The 20725-nt window shown below is 50.2% G+C and overlaps 1 protein-coding gene across 1 annotated transcript; it reads left to right on the plus strand.

Annotated features, from left to right (window-relative positions):
• Window positions 1–1333: 1333 nt before the first annotated feature.
• RpS30 (ribosomal protein S30) lies at window positions 1334–3726 on the plus strand. The gene is made up of 2 exons (XM_037224540.1): window positions 1334–1559; window positions 3509–3726. The coding sequence occupies exons 1-2, from the start codon at window positions 1352–1354 to the stop codon at window positions 3688–3690; spliced, it is 390 nt and encodes a 129-aa protein (XP_037080435.1). The 5' UTR covers window positions 1334–1351; the 3' UTR covers window positions 3691–3726.
• Window positions 3727–20725: the final 16999 nt, after the last annotated feature.

Here is a 20725-nt window from a genome sequence, read left to right on the forward strand (position 1 = left end):
TCACCCCTTGCTCAAAAATGGCCAACCAGCATCAAACTGGATGGCAGTCAACCCAGTACTAAGCAATGCAGGCTTGACAAATGGCTTGGGTCTTGTCAGATGTCTGGTTTTAGGGCCAAAGAGCAGCAGATCAGGACCAGTGAACTATGTGTAGGGATGCTAGAGAGCCAGGATTATGGTGGTGTGAGTTTATGGTTGCATCCTGCATACCTTATAGGACAAATTTTGGAATGTTGTGCCAGGATGTTTGGCATGGTATGTATTTGGTGCAGTCTGGGAAAATGGCAGACCAGCTTATTTGTTTGGGATGGGCTCAGTCCTTCCTCAACTGGGGTACCTAGGTTCTGTGCTTGGGACAAGACAGATTATCTGTAGACTGGTAGGTAAGGGGCTTCAAGGTTTAGCAACAGGAACTTGGATTTATAGGTGCTGCCTGGCCTATTTCATTTGGTGTTCTTTGCAGCAATTTGCTATATGTGTACAAGCAGCTGAAGCCAGTGTAGGCTAACAGCATTATGCTTATGTTATTTCTGTCTGAGTGCATGAATTTTGTTGTTAACTACCAGTCTTATTTTGTACTTTGGAATCTGAAGAGTTTGGAATCAGGGGTGCAGGAACTGGGGGGCAGATTGGAGAGGCTGTTCCCCACCCTACCTGGATCAGGGGCATAGGAACTGTAGGGTGGGTAGAGATGCTGTGCCCTCCCCCCCCCCCCCCTGCAGCCTTCTGAAGTCTAACATCAGACTTGTGGGTATTGACTTGAAAGAAATAAGCAAAATCACTATGAGCACAGTGATAACAACTATTACAGCATGTAGTTTCCTATTCAGATTGGGAACTTCAGCCTTCCCCCCCCCCCTTCCTTTCTGATCCCCCAAATCCATCCAGACAGGTTTAAACAAGGGCTGTAGGGAAACGAAAATTTCTTTATACACAACAGCTTTGCCTATACAAGAGTTTTAATTTATACCAAAGCATCAATATTGTGGCCTTTATACCACTAACCTTCAGGATTAAAAGAAAACAGCATAATATGTTGGCCTCTACATAACAGAATATCAAAAATAAAATTTATTGCAAAAAATGTGAGTGTCTTAACACAAAAATAGCAAGATGTATCAAAGCTGAAATGGTTTTGGTGGCATTGATATTTTACCAATAGCAGTGTACCAGTCTGGAGATGGGGTTGGTGAGGATCTTCTTGTTTGTTGTTTTGTTTTTTTGCATGTCCTGGGTGAACTGCAGGGAGAGGGCTGCAGGAGATGTCTTAAAATGGAGTATGTCAGAAAAAGCATGACCATTGCTCAAGCGTCGCCGTTGACCAGCGTCTGTGTTTCTAGGTCCTGCAGCCATGCAGATTTTTGTGCGCGGCCAGGAGCCGCACGTGGTCGAAGTTCGCGGCGATGAGACGCTGGGTCAGCTCCGCCCGCTGCTCTGCGCGCTGGAGGGCGTGGACGCCGAGGAGGCGCGCCTCTCCGCCGGCGGCGTGACGCTGGCGGACGACGTGCTGATCAGCTCCATCCAGGCCGAGATCGAGCTGGACGTCGGCCTCAAGGGAGGTGGGTCGCGCCCGCTCGCGCCTCGTCCCACAGCCACGCGGCCGCCTGCCGATTGGGACGTAAATGCTGAGCTGCGGAGGTAGCGCTAGAAATGGGCCCAAATGCGTTTTCGCGGTTCTCAGATATCCTCTCACGCATAGTATTATTTCTTAGTTTGAACGTTTTATAATGAGGGGGGCGGATCTCTTTGCGCGTAGCGGGAGACTTGGTTGACTTGTTGGTCTTGGTCGGGTATTCACGTTGACTCGCTGTGCCGCGGGGTCGGGTGTCAGTATTTTTCAAGTTGTCCAAGTGTTCAAAGCGCTGATAAGCAGCTGCCATGTATTGAGGCCATCAAATTGTCGAAATTTTCCGAGTCTCGATAAACGGGTGCAGTATTTTATTGTAAACGGTATCGGTCCACACATCACCGCCTTCATGGGGCGCCAGTGACTGATGGTCATTTTAGCAATCATAGGTCCTAGCGTCGAGCTAAAATCCAAACCAGACCTCCGACGAAGAAGTCCAGCATATGCTCCCAACCGAGTCCCCCCCCCCCCCCCTTCCAAAGGCTACCGGGACTACCTTGTTAACCATCTATACTACTAAAGGAATCAGCTTCAGTTTTGTTTTGTTTTTGGAAGGTGCGGCATTTAGTTCACGAATTGCACATACAGTCTCCTGGAGGTATCTGCACATATACGTTTGGCGGAAGAGTCGCGCAAAGTGACCGCGTGACAAGTGATTTCCTGGGAAGGAATCAACCGTGGTGTGGGGAAAGGGCAGCGAAAAAACGGCGCTTTAGTTTCAAAATATGCATGCGGAGATGCTGTCTAGTCAATGTATGGATTAAATATGCACCTTTGTGCAGTTCACGGGAAGGCTGCGCTGTGTATTGGCCTCTCAGCTCGCTGTGATTTCGAAATATAATCGCAGATCGCCCTGAAATTTGCCACCTAAGTTTTAACGTGCTGTGAAAACGGCGAAATGAAAAGTGAGTTACCTGAAATGCTGGTTTCATCTCATCATCATCCAAATGTAATGTACATTGTGTATGCAAGTGACTTACTTTGGATGATATTACAAGCGAAACGCCAAAAATGAGAGTTGTAACTGACGAGCAAAGTTAAGTGATGTCCTATACATGAAAAGGGTCCTTTAAGGACAATTTTAACGACCTCGCGATGCAAGTAGTAAACTAACAACATTTTGTAATCGTGATATATTGGGGTCATCCCGATTTCATTGGTGCGCGTCATGCGTCACAGTGCGTGGCATCAAGCTTTGAATAAATTGCGATTGGAAAGGAGGCAAGAGAAACTCACCTGTTCCAATAAAGGAGTGTTGAGAGCAACGATACTGAATTGTTGGCATAATTGGACCTCGTCTGGCAGTATTTGACCCTTACGTAGGCCTGACTGTGCTGCGGCGTCCTTTTCTCGTTGTTTTACGCCGCGTGCGTCATGTAGACTGACATCATTTGACGACTCCAAGGGCGCGACAGCCGCGGTCATTTTGCGCCCAACGTGTTAACGCTGGGTTGATTGGGTACTACCGCACGAACCTCAGCTGTACGCCATCGGAGTCTCCGCGATGATTTGTGTTGATTTAATAACTGTCATGTTAACACGCGCTCGGATGGAGGGGGGGGGGAGTTCGACACCCCCTTGAAAAGCGGATAGTTTGGTGTCAAAAAATGTAGATGTAAGTTGTAAGGTTGATAGCCTACGGCAGGTAAGTTCAGGCCATGGATTCAGCGGAAACAATTCTTTTAGTTTCTGAGGACTCGGTAGGGGTTAAGTTGACCCCGGCCTTCACCCCACCGTCACCCATCTGCCATGATGCACACATACTTTCGGGAGAAACCGCATCGGGGCATGCGTAATAGCGCTTTCATCAGATGTGCCCGACTCGTGTGTCATGTTCATGGAGCCTGTCGGCGACTTCTAACAGATGGCGTTGTGTTCCAGGTAAGGTGCACGGATCCCTGGCCCGTGCCGGCAAGGTAAAGGGACAGACGCCTAAGGTGGAAAAGCAGGAGAAGCGCAAGAAGAAGACGGGTCGGGCCAAGCGCCGCATCCAGTACCGGCGGCGCTTCGTCACCGTGGTGCAGACGTTCGGGAAGAAGAAGGGCCCGAACGCCAACTCGTAAAAATGTATGACGCCCAAATAAACAACGCCCGTTAAACTGAGTGTTTGGCCTCCGGGGAGTCGTGCGCTTGATCTCCCTGAGATCTTGTGGCGAGGATGATCACTGGTTATTTGTATGGAGCGTACGCAAGATGAATGAGCACAAATAGGTGGTGCATGTAACGCTGGGGATGCGCTGCGAAGCAGTTCACAGGTGGATTGAGCCACCTGGTTTCGATGTGCCCGAACATCTGTTGAGTGACATGCACCCTAAATGGAATTTTCCTCCTTTTCTTTATTGCTACCAGGCAGAATCTGAGGACATTATTTTAAAAGATGACCGCTGTCCGGACATGAGGTGTCGGCTGTAACAATACAAGTTTCATGTTACGATATTTTACTTGCGCAACTATCTTGCACAGCCATTTGACCTTAACGACGTATTCGGGTGTTGTCATATGGCGCCGCGTGCTTGTCCTGGCGATATGGTACCAGGTCAACGTAAGGCAATCCAGCCTCAAAATCATGGCAGGCGGAGTATTGAGAGCACTGGCCAGCGCGTCGCACGTGTTGTTTACCACCATGGTCCCGGGACCAGATATCCGAACATACCGCGGGTGCCCACCCGTCAACAAAAATTGGTGGACTTCGCTCCACGTACGGAGGAGTCCGTTATAGTGCGATGTGCCGCAACGCTCGCAGGGGGGGGGGGGGGGGGTATGTACAAGTCCCTCCGCAAAAGTGATGGCACGTGTTTCGGTCCAGTGGGGCGGGCTTATAAGCTATATATCTACGTCTTCTGCGGTTACTGGCTGAGATTGCCAATGTCATGTGATTAGGCTTAACGACGCACTCAGCAGTTGAGGCTACATGGCCTAGCCTGTCTCGGAATCGGCAGGGAGCGCAGAGTCGAAGCTTCAGCGGCAAAGATTCGCGAGTAATGCGTATCATATGACCCTACCCGTCCATCATGCGTGTTTAACTTTCCCGTCTCACTGAAAAGCAGGAAAAACGAGCATCGGCCCGACCGTCTGGGCGGCTGGACGGTTCTGTGGCATCGCCGCCGCTCCGACATTTGCCTAATCCCTGCCCAGCTTCGCCCCGCTGGTCAAGCGAAGCAATTTGTATGCGGCTTGTGGCGTGCATGGAGCGATGTGTAGACGGTAAGTGAGGCTAAGCTGCCTTCTGGAATCGACATCAGTGGCGTGCATGGAGCGATGTGTAGACGGTAAGTGAGGCTAAGCTGCTTTCTGGAATCGACATATCCTGGAGAGCCATTGATATTGACGGGGCCCACCGGCGCTAGCAGGGGATGTCTGGCTGGCGCGTGAACAGGCGGCGGCAGTGTGCGACTATTTTGCGCGGGCGGCGAGGAGGAGGTGGGACCGGATGACCGACGAAACTTGTGGATAACTCCGTGCTCTGAGGTTATGTGCCGGGTCGCTACCAAACATTCACCACTCGATGCCGCTTGGTCGATAATCTGTCCTTCCAGGGCATGGTGCCCAGTGGCAGGGGTAAAGGTTTCCAGTGTTGTCGAGATGTCTCAAACCGGAAAAGTATATCGAGGAAGCTCCATGTTTTCAGCCTTTAGGACTGATCATCATAGAGCATTCACCAATCGATGCGCAACCGTCGACAACCTTTTTCAGCACGTGGTGACCTTCAGACGAGTCAGAGGTCACCAAAGACATGCCGCCTAAACTGGCTGCCTACATCCCCATGCTCCGAGCATATGGTATAGATTGCCTCAAAACCTCTACCAAACGATGCGACGTGTTCGATAACTCTGCCGAGGTGGAACATTGTGACCTCTATTCGGTTCAAATGGTACCGAAAAATAACCCAGACTGGACAAATCAATAATCATTGTCTCTCTAGAACGTGGCGAATTTGGGTCGTGTCAAAGGTCGCCAAAACTGACCGGACCGAAGGTCACCATCGTCTGGAAAGAATAAATGATTGATTGTGGCGCATCGATTTGCCAGCGTTTTGTGGTCATCGATTCCATAGGCTGGGAGCACGGGGTTGTCTGCAAACTGATTTACTTTCGGACATTTTTGGTGACCTTTGACCTCATCTCAGGCTGCCATGTTCTGGAAAGGCAAGGTTATTGACCAAATGGCATGAAATGGCGGAGGGTCTGAAGCGATCGGTTCCTTACCCTCGGGTATGGGTTTGTTAGCAAGCTTATTCGGTCGTTTAATCCCTCCCTTGGGATGATGGAGCACTGTTCCCTTTCTGTAAATGTCTATTGAAACAGATCATCATGGAAAAACGTGGTAACTGCATCGCTGCGACTGATGCGTTCTCGGAACATAATTCATGCCCTGAAAGGAAGGGATCTCCGTGGGAGAACGGTGGCAACGCCAAACACGGCCTCTTGTGCATTCGCATTTTGCAAGTTAACAACGTATGGTACAACATACGTACAGCGGTCGGTGCTAGGTGCTGACGGCAATGTATATGTATATATATATATATATATATATATATATATATATATATATGTGTGTGTGTGTGTGTGTGTGTGTGTGTGTGTCTATATATCTGCATTTAATGCAGTGGTGGACAGAGTTTTACTGATTTGTCAACCGTTGTCACAACCATTGTAACCGGGTTAACCGTTGTAAAAATTGTCACTTTGCAACTCACGGATTCCGAGCAGTTTAAGTCATCGAAACTTAACATGGCACTTATATCATCCAGATGGCTGTACCTGGACCTAACAGTGTATCTTTCTATAACCGTCCCGGCTCACGGCCACACAGCTTTCTTTGAAGTGTCAGATCTGCTCCTACGTCCCGACATGTGGCGTCACTGGTAACCCAGGAATCACCGGTGGCGGTGAATACGCGAACTGGGTAAATATTCGAGTAATGCATTGGATTATCCAATGTGCAGGTTCGAGGAAGCAGAGCCAGTAATTCGAGCGGTGGCATTTGAACCAGAATGTCTGGCACCACCAAACGTGACCGGAAGGTTAAAGACCCAAAAACCAGAAGAACACCGTTTGTAAAGTCGATGAAAGAGCAATGTCTGGCGTAGTATTCAAACACGTTCAGAACCGATATGAAACAACGAAATTAGGTGATCATCTACCACAACATCCAAACGGTACATTGCCATGAAGAACGTCCTTGACAAGCTGGCCTCACAGGGGGTTGAGAGATGCAGGGGGAGGGGAGGGAGCTAATGGGTGATGCTTTGTAATAGATTTCCTGAATTTGGGTGAGAGAGACCCCACAACGACGCATTCGGACTCCTTGAAGCTGTGTCCATTGCGCCTTCTTAACTGGGAGAAAATGAATATCGGGTTCTTCATTGTTCTGAGGGACTAGGAAAGGAAGCAAATTTCCATGTTTCGAGTCACGGGAAAATAGGGGCACATTCCAAAAATCGGTTTTAGACGGATGCAGCTTACTGCCAAATGTAAAGGGAATTTTCCACATCTAATGGTCTTGAAGCATTACATGTAATGAAATAAGCTCGTTTATGATATATGACCACCGATATACTTTTAAGTGGAAAGAATGCTCTAGACGTCAAAATTTCACTTAGTTGTAAATATTCTCCTCAATATGTCATTGTTTGACGGCGTCATGGAGCATTTGCATGACGACACTCACTGGTATTCTTCAATCTCTTGAGTGGTAGCCCGCGATGGTGCTAGATGTGTGCTAAACCAAATATCGTTTGGTGTGTTCATTTTGGCCCCTTCTCGTGGTGTATTTGCGTATTCATCCCTGAGTTTAAAATGATCCCTTGTATTCACATACTCGGTTTTGGCACTATTCTTACAGGTTCGAGTACAAGTCTTGTTTCTGTGATACCTAGAAACAATGTAAAACTTCCTGCATTATCTAGCATAAAACGTAATTAATGTTAAACTTTGCACAGCTTGCACGACATTGGTTGAGAGCCAATTGAAGGCCGTCATATTTGAAAATCGTGTTATGAACGTCCGCTATGAACGACCCGACAGCGATATTTCTATTGACCTCAAACGTCGCATGGGCAGTGGAATGGCAGGATTTCAGTGACGTTATTATGGCGTCATGGATGCCTTGGTAACCTTGAAATGGTCTGCACGACACAGTCTGCACATCCTCACAGAATTGTTGCTCAGAAACAAGAGGATCTTACGTCTTAAGAAGGGAAGGGCTGTGAACTACGCCGAATGATCTTCAAGACGGCTATTTCAGTGTAAAACCCCATAAAAATGTGGAACACTCGCTTTAATCGTAACCTTGTTAGGCAAGCATGATAATACGTTTTTAAGCTGTGGAAAACAACAAATTTCCTGTTAGAAGTGGTTAGTTATGTAGGCGTTTGATGGCAATGGCAAAAACTGATTGGAGATTACCTGCACGTTTTTCACAGATTCGTTAAGTAAATGTCTTAGAGGCCCAATTTGTTTTGCTTAGTATAGGCCTGTATGCTTAGGTCATCTGGTCCACACCGACCTGATTACTTGAAGAGGGATGCGCCCATTCATGTGCCGGGCATATCCGTCGGGTGTGTTCAACACAAAACTAGATAAACAATTAACACATGGACACGGTATGGCTGGTTCTCCCCTACATGAGAACTCAGGATTGCTTGAGCGATTGTTACCCGGAAAACCAGGCACTTATCAGAGCGGCAGCCATCGTTCCGGGACACAAGCCCAGTGTTTCCAGCTCGAGTTTCGTGTGATGTGATCATTGTGTCCGACTGGGAAATTTTGGGGATCAGAAAGGAATATGCTCACCGCAGCTCTATTCAAGAAATCTATTTGCCACGGCTACATGTCTTTCCCAAGATGGAACGCTCAGGAGGTCCTTTATGCATAAAGGCGCTCCAACCCAGCGAGAGGGCTTTCCCAAAACAGGACCTCCTGATCCGCAACAGGGGTCTTTTGGAACAGTAGGCTCCTTGCCGCCTGCTGTTCCAAAACAGCGGTCTTCTGATCTATTGAGGGTGCTTCATAATCCGAAGCAGGGTTCTTCTGGCCCAAAAAGGGATCTCCCGGCCAGAAAAGCTTCACTCTTCCAATAGGCTTAACTTCTTGAGTAATATTTAGAGCAAGGAGCTTGATGCGTATTCCCTTCATCTATCTATTTTTAGGATTTCAGCCAAACCCCTAAATTGGACTGGAAGAACAACTGGGTGCCGCGAACATTATATGCAAGTTTTGGGTAGCACACATTAATGTGCTGAGGCGGTAAGTTCAACGTGCTCAGCACATGGTTTGTGCTTATCAAGGCCATTGCATGAATATTAACGTCAAACACGTCTCCACGAACCCACTGACCACTTTTGAGAGCGCTAGAAAGCACAATTTTACAAGAGATCTAACACACAGAGCCAACTTTGCTCCCAAACGTAGTATTACAAACACATTGTGCTTCAACCAGTAACATCCGTTGCACTTGGAGTCTTTTGTAATCTTAGGAGCGAAGTGGCACAAGAGCCTTTATTTTCAAAAAGTTTAAAAATAGAATGTTCTATTGTAGAGCAATTCTTAGGAGCTACACGTAAAGCGATGCCGCAGGAGGCATACACCTTAACTCTTGTTATTCATAAGCAACCTTTGTAAACGGAGTGGAGTAAGTTTAGGCCATTCGTTTAGAAAAAGAGCGAGAAGACGCTACTTTGTGTAGCGAGAAGCGAGAAGACGCTACGAGAAATTGGTGACCTATATACGTGTGAACCTCGCTTCGTCACTTTTTGAATGCGCAACAACTATCAATGCGCGTTGTTTATGTAGTTTTAGTTATGGATGTATGGACGCTCATTGCTGGAGGCTTAGGTGCAATGGTAAGGAATAAGGACACGCACTCAAAGACACCCAAAACCTCGGGCACCAACTTTCCAGCAGCGGGGGGCTTGCTGGATAATGGTTCCAGTTGTCTGTCCCGACGGCTCATTCGTGTGCGGTCATTTCGGTCAAACCTCATTTTGACCGCATTGATAAGGTTAATTAGTTATTAACCTTTCGAGATGCTCCACACGTAACAAAGGCCTTAATAAAGAAGGTTGAAACTATTTGTTTTCTGTTCAGGCAATTAGTGATGTCGCCATTTCACCTGTCGCTATAAACCTGCCCCTGATCGCAATTTGCTTGCCAAATTTTATCTCTGCTGGTATTCGTTGTTATTGACAATAGGCGCTCGACAAAAACGCATATACAGCCCTTGCATTTCACCGGTCTGACCCTCAGCCACCCAACCCATCCCCATTCGTCAGACATTCCTGACATTCCAACGTCTGGACCCGCCCTCGGCTCCCGCGTGCACATTGGGCCGGCATGCCGGCGTTGCCATAGCAACACCAGGACGCCTCATCGATAAACATGGCTGGGCGCCGGTGACACGCCGTCGCTGGCCTCGTGGTTTAGACCCCTGTCTGGAAGTCCACAGTGAAGAAGTGGTTCAGGTGCATAAATGGTTTGCGTGGACAAATCCGTCAGTGAAAAACACGAAATGACTGCAGTTATCTCTCAGAAGATAGTTCCTGGAGGGGGCCCGAACGTTTCAGCAACATACAGTTTTTCAAGCCAGCCCAGACCAATCTTCCAGGGACAGAAGAACCACAACGATGGCTCAAAGTAAGTACTTGATCACATCACAAAATTATTGGTTACCAAAGTGTTCGTCAGGCTCACAGTGCGATTGGCCGGTCTGTCGCAAGTTCGGTCAGCGCGCGACGAAGCCGCAGTGAGAGGTACCCGAGATACGATCCAAAAGATGCAGACACGCTGAAAATCGTGCATTGGGTTGGTCATTGACGCAGGAACTCGGGGGCAGATTACGAATTTCACTGGACCTTATTCTTAACATGCATCTGGTCCGGACGTCCATTTTTTCCTGGGGTTCTGCATTGGAATTGGGGCCCCAGCAGGCTCTGTTAGACGGGCGTCGACTTGTATCCTTTTATGAGCGCCTTTCCTAACGTTGAGTTAGATCCCCCCCCCCCCCCCCAATGTTGGTCTCTCCCCTCCCCTCCAATATTCTCGGCTGGAATGTTACGAAAGTGAGAAAAGGCGGATCACCACACATATGTCATTTTCTGTGGATACTGCTTGCTGCCCATGATTACGGGGACAGATCCAGAAATTTTGATTAGTGATGCCCTCTCCAGGATCGCACCATAAGCTATGTTGGAGGGTCTTGGCTCCCTGCCCCTCACTTGGATCTTCCTCGAAAGAAGTCACCGAAAGGAGTGAGGGGCACGGTCGGTTTTGAATTGAATTCCTACCGTGTGCAATGTTTTGAACTGCTTGTGCTTGATGACTTTTTTCAAAGTTGTGGCTCTACACCGCTCATGCCCGACTGAAATCGATGGTGCCAAGGTACGCACCTGCTGTCAATGCCGAGACACAGCGACGTAACGAAGGTTACACCTGGGAGTAGAGGGGGATGGGGGGGGGGGGGTGGATGATCGGCTCGTAGGGTCTTTGCAGCCCATGGAACCGTCTTTGTGGGTAAGAAGCCCTTTTCTTGGATTCGGGGATCTTTTGAGGCTCAGGATCCCATGTTTTTGCCTCGGTATGTTGTAAAAGCCTACTGGCAGGGTCGCGGGAACTAGGGTGGGGGCGGAAGCGTCCTCTCAATTATCATTGGTGCTTTGAGCTACTCGAAAATACCGGAAAGATGGTATACTCGACTGGAAACAGATCCCCAAAAATAACTGTCCACTGCCCCCCCCCCCTCCACACAAAATAAGAAGAAATTTCATTTTGCCTGCCTACAGTGGCGTAAACGGCCAAAAGGAACTGAGGCCGCCGGCCCCAGGCACCCGCCACCTCCAGAGGAGGGGTGCGTCCCACCCTTGCCTGTGCCGCTGCTCAGACGAGATAGTAGAATGTAATAAGTACATCAAGGCAATACTAGCGGCTTGTGAAGCTTAAGAGTCTGAGGGTATAGAGTCGGCGTACCATGTGGTGCCGTGGGGCGGAAGCCGGATGTCGTTACGGTGGGTTAATTGAACATTACGGTGCTCGGCTTCAGTGCGAAGGGTTACCCCTCCGTAGAACCTAATGGAGTACATCCTGAAATTTTGGTGGCTTCGCGATTTTCTTCAGCGATGTCTGATATGAAAAAGGGTGTTAGTTACATAACATTCGTTTTCTTCGGTTTCTTGGCTTTGCTTAATATCTGACACTCTTGAGTCGCAAAACTATTGGCGCCTGACGGTACTGAGACTCCGCATGCGTACACGGCTCCATGTTACTGTCGCTGCGGCCCGCGGTAGTCACGGCGCTCGGCAATCTATCTCTCCTTGCGGGATCCGTGTGGGCTTCAAGGGGGGCCGAGTCCCGTTACTCTGTCCTCAGATGTGCGTCTGGGTGTTAAAGACATCGAAATCTCTTCATCGTCGACACACGTTAGCTGCACAGCCTGCCATGGTCACTGAAAGTAATGAGACATGTGGTAGGAACTCATCATCGCGTATCCTTGAGGACTAAGACACCGTTTTCCTTCGCAAATAACTAGGCTAACGCGTTATGTGGGATATCGCCTTGACGCCCTCTGCCTCCTGTTACTGTTTCTGGCTTTATGTGCCCAGCGTCTTCGAAGCTGGGGCGCGAGATATCGGATATCTGCCATCTCGTGTATCTCTGGTTAGACTTGGGTAGTCTATGGGGACCCAAACTGCTCAAGGTACTTTGGCCGGATCTTGAAAAGTGGCTTTTACGTTTGTGTTTCTCTGGATGCCTTTGTGGGTTTCAGGGCTCTATGTAGACCGGAGAAGCGTGGCGTCCGTTCGCATGATGTGTTGAGCCCTTCGCCTAGACTTTGGGGCGGGGGCGCTCTACATGCCTCGACGAGACCTTGTAATTCAGGACAAAAGATCACATACATCTTTGATCAGGGAAGACACAGGATTTGTGGTTGGCCGATCTAGGCTTAGGGTTCCCGTTTGGTTTTTTGAGTACGTCCCCAGCTAGGTTTAGAGCGCTCTTTGTCTAAGCCTGGGACACCATCTATTGTGACTTGGCTTCAGCGCCCTGCTCAAGGCTTGGATTATCCCATGATGAGGGCTTTGGGACTTCCCTCTGCGCGGGCTACGTATTGCTGGACCCCTTCCTCGGCTTGATACGTCCCTTTGCGTAGGCTCATATATTGAAATGTCGGATTGGTTCGCGCGTCCCGCAACAGGACACAACAGCTTGCTCACTGACCACCCGCCAGGCGTCGTAGCTGAACCCTTCGGAATAGAGCGTCATTTCTAAAACTCATTGAACGTCTCACGTGGTGAAGTCGTATGCGTAAGTCAGTGCTAAACTTGAACGCTGTACAGACGTACGTACCGTAGGGATCTCAAGGGATAGATGCTTGCCTTTCCCAGCTGCGCGGACGTAGAGACGAGGCGGCTATTGGGTCTCATTATCTGCGGCACGCAAATGCTTGTCTGCCCACTATGCCCAAGCTCCAGCCATGGAGCTCACTCGGCATGCTCTGCGCGCATGTTACCCGCTATTGAATATGAATAGTCTTGTCTGGGGCTGTCCAAACTCACCTGGAGTGGCTAGAGATAATCGAACATAAGTTATTCATCTGGTTGATGTGCTCTTCAGGCGCGTAGGGAGGCAAACTATGCCAATTGCCTAGAACGACTCTAAGGCTTCCTCCACAAAACCACGCTTTCACCAACATGATATGGTGCTCACTTGCGTGTTCCACGAGCGACTCGACGTTCAGCTCCTTTCATTTCCTGGACAGAAATGCGAACGGAAAAAGTCGAACTAAAGAGGTTGTGCGAATATAGTCGAAAGAGATCAAAGTCAACATGGACAAAAGCCAAATGGGAAAAGAGTCGAAGGACAATACTCGAATCGGCTGAAACCGACGGGGATAAAGTTCGAGTCCGAAAAAAATCAACGGACAACAAATTAAAAGAAATACCAGTTGACAGGGATAGAACTGAAATGGGGAAAAGGTAGAAAGGGATAAATGTCCGCAGCCATAAAACATTGAAAAATGTTTCAAAGGACAAATTATCATCAGGGATAAAACTCGGTAAGAAAAATGCGTAGGGGATAACAGCTAACGGGCATAAAAGACAGCTAGGGAGACAAATCAGTGGACAAATATTTGACATGAATAAGCTAGATTTGGATAACAGCAAACAAGCAGGTAGTCCACAGGATTCAAGGCAATAGAGTCATAACAATTTGACGCCTGATATGACGGATGTTGTGGACTGCGTTCGGATGCGCCCAATTGGTTTCAATTGGTTTCATTACCTCGCATTCTCGTGTCCTCCAATTTGCGCCCGCCTACTCTGACTCAGCAAACGCTCGTGGCAGGAAGCAAGTCTTTCAGCCTTCACGGCCGAACTATACGAAACGCGCCCTGAGGCTATCAGGTCGCTGACCTGCTATGGGTGCCCTGTTAGCCTCTATGTCCATGCAAATTCTATATAGCCATTTTCTGGATCGGTCGTGAGCAACATAGGCGCCCACGATAGGAGACGGCGTACGGTGTCGGGGCCGTCTCGAATGCCGCCTTTTCGTTAGTGCTGGCGCTGAACACACTCATGCCTGGATCCCAATGTCGGCTCCTGGCTCCAACTTCTCCCTTTTGAAGACGAGATCTTGGTTCCTTGCTTCCTGCTGGTTATTGCATAAGCTCCCTAGTTCCAAAAACCTATTGATGGTTCTGCAAGCACTGCTTCCTAGTTGCTGGTCCACACTGGTTTGTCGCAAATATGAGCATGGGTTTCTGGCTCCCACTTCTCTCTTGCCTAGCACCAGAATATGTTCCTAATTCCCATTGACTTTACACAAACACCAGACGATGGGTTAATTTACCAACGTAAGCACCAGACCTGTTCTTGGTTCTCATTGACTTTACACAAACACCAAACCTTGGGTCAGTCCAACACCAGAATAAGCACCAGGACTGTCGCTGATTCTCATTGGCTTTACACAGACACCAGATCCTGACAAAATATGGGACATCTGAAGACAAAAATACAGTAATAAGATGCTCTAGCCTGCTCTTACGCTCAGGTCAGCACCATTCAAAGCTCGTTTTCACTGGATCGGAGCCTTATACCACAACCTCGTTAGCTTCTATTCATGGAACGGCTTCTTCATTACTCATTATGCTTATAATTCGTCCGCGTCCCTTTTCGTCGCGGCCGCTTGTCCTGCCTAATCTTTGTCTTCCGTGGCCCCTCCGAAATATGGCCGACCACTTCCGTTATCACGGATCATCACTCTCTTACCATTTACGTTGCGGCCATTCGTATTTTGACAACGCGTTGCGTACAGCTAGCTTTTGGTATCACCCCGTCTGTATGTATCTGGGCGCCGAGCCTGCTCTCAATCTCGTTACAAACATAAGCCTGGACTTGAGCGCCCGCCTTTGAAGTTGCGTTCGGGTACCCGCGTTTAATGCGCGCTCGGGGTTCAAACTGACCCCCCTCCCTCCGAAGGTTTTCTGGAATAGCTTCCGAACAACGCGACGTAGCCGCGCCAAATTTTGCATAGCTGTAGGCAATCAAATAGCAGATCGTTTGGTGTAAAGAATTTAGACGTACCTTGTAAGATTGCTGACCTATGGCAGTTCAAAGTCAGGCCATGGTTTCAGCGAAGTCATATTCCAGGGAATCGTTTAATACGATGCAACAACGGAGTGTTAGACGAAGCCATACATCTCTGAAATACTTTCTTAGACAACACAACAATTGAATGAACAGATTTCATTGACCTAAGGCAAGGTATGAAGGTCACACCAAGGTCAAACCAACCTGTTTCATTGCTCTTGCGCTTGCTGTATGGGTTAGTCCCTGGTGCTCATTTCGAATTTATTGATAACAGGAACTGCATTATACATCTTCCATGAACTTCTTAGAGGCCAGAGTAGGCCGTTGTCCTAACTTGACCCAGGTCAACATTTTGTTTTTGGAAACATACTGCCTACCGTAATCCTTGTCGCTTATTCAAATGCAAAACTCAGGGCAGTCTTGTATGATTTTGGTCACCATGACCTTCAAAAGATCAAATAAGGTCACTGGCCTTGAGTGAGCATGTGACCTTTTGCTTAGGAACGGTTATCTAGGTTCTGGGGCACTTTGGAGACCAACATGGAGTGTGACCTTGTTTGACCTTATTTGGCCCGAAGATCATGACCAAGTAACTTCAAACTTTGACCGAAGTAAGTTCACATACAGCTCAACACACCGTGTGAATTTTGTGTCTCTAGCTCTCTTATTTCCCGAAATACCGAGAGGGGAGTCAAATTGAACCCTCTGAGCGAAGGGTATCCAGTCGGCCACCCGGGTGCGTGTTGAAGATGCCCCTGTTCCCATGCTTATGGTGCCGGCCTGCTTGCGCTGATTGGTGCCCATCACCATACTTTTACTCCTACCTCTCACTTCCGTCCTGCGCTTCGAATTTAGGACGTCATCTTGTGCTATGGGGTTCATTTCCCGTCTTCCTTGACTTGGGGCGTTCCGCTTCCTTCTTTTCGGGGGAGGGGGGGGAGGGTGCTCCCCGCTTGGACCTGGGGACTTCTTGGCCTTAGTGGCGCCTTTTTGTGATTTCTGCAACATGGGCGCTTACTTCGGTCGAGAAGCTGCTTAAATGTGTGGGTTTTGAGGAAGGCCCCAGACCCCTAATGCCTCCCCCTGGGCTCACCACTGGCCAAGGCGCCCCATCTCATGGTGGGACACTGCCGCGTAGAACATATGTATGGGTAAATGCCTCCTCGGCCATTTCCAGTTAACCGCACTATTGATCCGCTATTCAGAATTGCACTCCTTCGCAGTGTTTTCAAACACTTCCGACAGGCGGAGTACGTGGGCTGACCAAAGCCAAGTGCTCATACACAATATATCAGCCTGATGGACATTCCAGAACATGGAAGACTGAGTCAGCGTTGCAAAAACACACTGCCGGACGAGGTATTGATCACACTGATGTGTGATGCATTACCTGCCAGGTAAGCGGAAGGCCATGCCTGACGACGATGCCGATACTGGTAGTGTGGTGGGTGAGCTGCGCGTCTAGGAAACCAGAGGCACGGGGTTCGATTCCCCACGGTGCCGGTGCTCTCTCCCTGCCAGGATAATGGGCAGGCGACGTCATGTCGCCTCAACAGCTGAGTGCAACAGCTGAGTAAAACTCTGGTGGCTATTGATGACGATATATGGCGATCGGAGCTGAACTGAGCCTGGCGAAAGTGTAGGGAACATCAGATTAGAGGGCCGATCTGCGTATAGAGATAGAGAAAGAAGAAGCAAAGGAGGGTGGTTAGCTGTTTCGTGTTTGCGGAGGTATTTGGTTAGATTGTGCATTTTCCAAGCACCAGACCATTGTCGATGATACCTAATCAAGTACTTGCTATTACACGCACGGCTCATGGCACAATCCGTTTATCACGCATGGCTTCCATTTGTTTCCGTGGCCATCGAATGGCAGATATGTGGACTTGCGCGCAGGCTGTTCACAATGGCCGGAGGCCTGTCAGGGTGTGAATCATCGGCCGCCGCCACCTGCCACAGCTGAGTCCACACCGGACTGGAACACAGACGCGCCCGTGTGCGTACCCCCTCTCTCCTCTCCGGAGCACCGGCGTGGGACGCGGTCTAGTGTTTTACAACGGGCTCTGTGCATCGCATCCACCCAGCATCAAGGTCAACCCGCGCCCTGCTCGCGGTCAAGCCAGCGAGCGGATGCGGGCCGACGCTGGACAAGTGGTATAGAGATCCGGACAGCGCCAGGCATCGACTGCTGGAAAGCCTGGCCTGGGGAAACGAGTCCCTAGGTCAGGAAGTGACTTTTGCATCTATCAGCGGCAATTGTAATTGGACTGAGTGATCCGGGCTGGATCGTTCGAACTGCTTTTTATGGTTTTCTGCTTTCCTGATTTTTGGAACTTCCTCTTCCAGCCCTCTGCACAGAGAGTCATTATTTCGCCATGACGCTGCCCTGCTACGACTTATGGTCGCAAATCGCCGGCAAAACAGCGGGTTGCTCCGTGTTGTCTGAGTCCTTTGACGTTTCTGGGATGGTCCTCTCTAGCTGTCGATATTGGAGTTCCAGAGCGTAGTCAGCGCGCTGCGTCGTGCGCGGTACCTCGCCTGGATTGTGGGCGCTAGCCAGCGGTGGCGCTGGCAGAGCTGGCATTCAGCATGGCTGGGAGGGGGGGGGGGGGAGGAGGGGGATTTGAGTGTCGCTCCATGTCAGATCTGGTCCAACGGCGGTCTAAACAAGGCTTCTTCAGGCCAGTGTTGACGCACGGCGCCGCGCCGGCGCTGGGCGGCCGTGGTAACAGCGGCCAGCCTCGTCTCGCCGCCCAGGGATGCCACCGGGCGGCAGCGCAGTACTGCACGGCATGACAGTACGCCATCCGTGTCGGGCCGGTGGTCGCCTCCTCATTCGCGACATCGCCCCGCGCCACCCCTGAGCGGCCGTGGCGACAGCGGCCAGTTCCGTCTCGCCGCCCAGGGATGCCGCTGGGCGGCAGCGCAGTGCTGCACGGAATGTCAGTACGCCATCCGTGTCAGGCCGGTGGTCACCTCCTCATTCGCGACACCGCCACGCGCCACCGCTGGCCCGGTCTGCCGGCAGGGCTTACCAGCAGACACGTACACTGCTCCGCTGCGGCGCTGCCCGGCAGCTCGGGCAGCGACACCGCCCCGCGCCGGCGCTGGGCCGGTCTGCCGCAAGGGCTTACTAGCAGACACGTCCACTGTCCCTCCGCGGCGCTGCCCGGCAGCTCGGGCAGCAACACCGCCCCGCGCCGGCGCAGGGCCGGTCTGCCGGCAGGGTTTACTAGCAGACACGTCCACTGCTCCGCTGCGGCGCTGCCCGGCAGCTCGGGCACCGACCGGCTGCAGGTCAGCTGCCAAACGCATGACGGCCGGCCGGGCGCCCCATGGAGCAGCGCGTCAGCCGGCGGCACCAGGCTTAACACTCAGCCTGTCGCATGTACCAACAGCAGCTGTAACAGTGGTGCTGCGGGGAACCGGGACGTATGAGCTATAACGTTACTGCGAAGCAGGAGTACGTCTCTTGGAAAAAAATATTCACGCTTTGTCAGAAGCGACGAACCTGCTTACAAGTGTCACGTCTGCATCTGCGATATTTTCTCTTTACATTGTCATTTTCACATTTCTTCTTTCGGACAGTGTGAAAAAGACGCGGTTATATATTTTCAAAGCCCGATAAAGTGCGTGGGACCGGGCCTATCATAAGTCATCTGTGCATTACACTAACGATGTGCGATCTATCCTCAAGGAATGTCGTGTGCATCATTTGTACAGGACCGTCAGCGCCTACTGCTCTCGATGCCCCCAGTCGGCCAAGAACCTCAGAAAGCTCAAGCATCGTGAAAACAGCCGTTCCAAACGCGTTTGTGTGGACACGAGGGGGTCGGGGTCCTAGTGTCTCCCCATCGTTGGCAGCCCCGGCCAGGGTTTCGGCCACGGCGGGGTCTGCTAGGTGGATTGGTAGTCGACTTGCCTGCCCCGTCGCGAGCATTCCCGGTAGGACCAGTAGCTGTCTGGGATGCTTTCCTGCGTGGCATGATAAAGCTTTGGATGTTTGGCTAGGTTATTCGTCGGTTCGCAATCGGAAGACCCGGTCTGAATCCCGGCGGTCCAAGGGGAGAAGTTGGGCCGGGCCGGCTGCGCGGCTGAAGGGCAAACATCATACAGTCCCCAGGATTCAATAACCCCGACCGACGGCCGCACACTGAACAGGCCAGAACATTGTGTTCATCCTACCACACCAGACGAGGACGACAGTCCGAGCAATAATTCCGCCCATGATGCAGGTTTGCTGGTGTAGTACAACTGGAGGTTTGTGTCCTCTAATAGCCACGTGAGTCCTTTTTTGGTACTTGACTTGATGAGTGGAAAAGTGCTGCTCGCACCGACCAGGTACTACCCAGGGGTGTCACAGGATTTGACGGTGCCTGGCACCGGCAAAGCCACGGTCAACTCACTGATTCCCGTGACTGGAACAGTTTTCAGTTTTTGAGTCATGTTATCAATGAATGCCTGAAAGCGGTCCCGTTTTATCACGCCCACAGCTTGAGGTAAAACGAAGATTTAAAAACAGAAATCGAATGGGGTTATCACCATTCAGTGTGTGTGTGTAGGGGGGGGGGGGGGGGCAAGACAGGTGATCATAGCCCTATGCTCTGGGGTGTTGCGTGTACCCTCTGGCGACATACATGTTCTAGTGGTTTCACCAGTTTTTATTAACCAAATCACCGGTTTGGCCTCTCATTCAACCATTTTGATCGCTGGATCATGGATTGACCACCGAAGCTAAATCCTGTTGACGGTCTTGGTAGCAGTGATGAGGAACCGGGACGGTGTTCCTGGAAAGAGCACTTTTCGGAACGTATGTGCTGTCAGCAGACAATGACAGCTGGTGACAATGGTTTTGGTTGCGTGCAGTGATTTCAGTCGCGTGCAGTGATTTCAGTCGCGTGTAGTGATTTCAGTCGCATGCGATTAACGCCGCTTCAGTGCGGTGTGCGAGTGCCCTAAAGAGTGACGTCTGTATCGATGGTTCGTGTGCTGGCTTAGTTCTCTGCAATGTCATTGCGCATATCACCTTCGCCGCTTTCGGTAGCTTCGCCACCTTCGGCAGACTAGGGACCGCCGACGGTGGCGAAGATGCAGGCATAGGTGGCGCTGGGACCACCCCTTATCGATCCCACACCCGGCATGCTTGAATAGAAGTTCTTGAATGCAGCGGTAATTGGATTTCAATCCCGCATTCCGGTTATCAGTCGTATCGTATCGTGCCGTTAATTCAGGTGGAACGACGTCTAATCACTATTTACCGTTATTATGTTGTCTTTCATATGTGCACAGATCAAAGCGGGTCGGAGCCAAATTATGTCCCTATGTTGTGGCAAGTGGTTATGTCCAAAAAATGTCAGTTCACACCATGACGTGGCACGAAATTGACCTCGGCTGTTGTTTTCGCGTGCAATGTCCATGTACGAAGGTAACATTCATAGCGCTGTGGTAGGCCAGCTGGTGCCACACTGTGCGTTTTCAAGACTTCACTTCTGGTGGTGGTTTTCCGATAGAGTTGA

The sequence above is a fragment of the Pollicipes pollicipes genome, unplaced genomic scaffold, assembly GCF_011947565.3.
Source record: "Pollicipes pollicipes isolate AB1234 unplaced genomic scaffold, Ppol_2.1 Scaffold_4881;HRSCAF=5763_pilon_pilon_pilon, whole genome shotgun sequence".
Lineage (NCBI taxonomy): Eukaryota > Metazoa > Arthropoda > Thecostraca > Pollicipedomorpha > Pollicipedidae > Pollicipes > Pollicipes pollicipes.

What these genes read in the sequence shown, in the direction of transcription:
- RpS30 (XM_037224540.1), top strand. Translation starts at nt 1,352, where the DNA reads ATGCAGATTTTTGTGCGCGGCCAGGAGCCGCACGTGGTCGAAGTTCGC. An exon ending in GGACGTCGGCCTCAAGGGAG is followed by an intron (nt 1,560 to 3,508) that starts GTGGGTCGCGCC and finishes GTTGTGTTCCAG; the next exon opens with GTAAGGTGCACGGATCCCTG.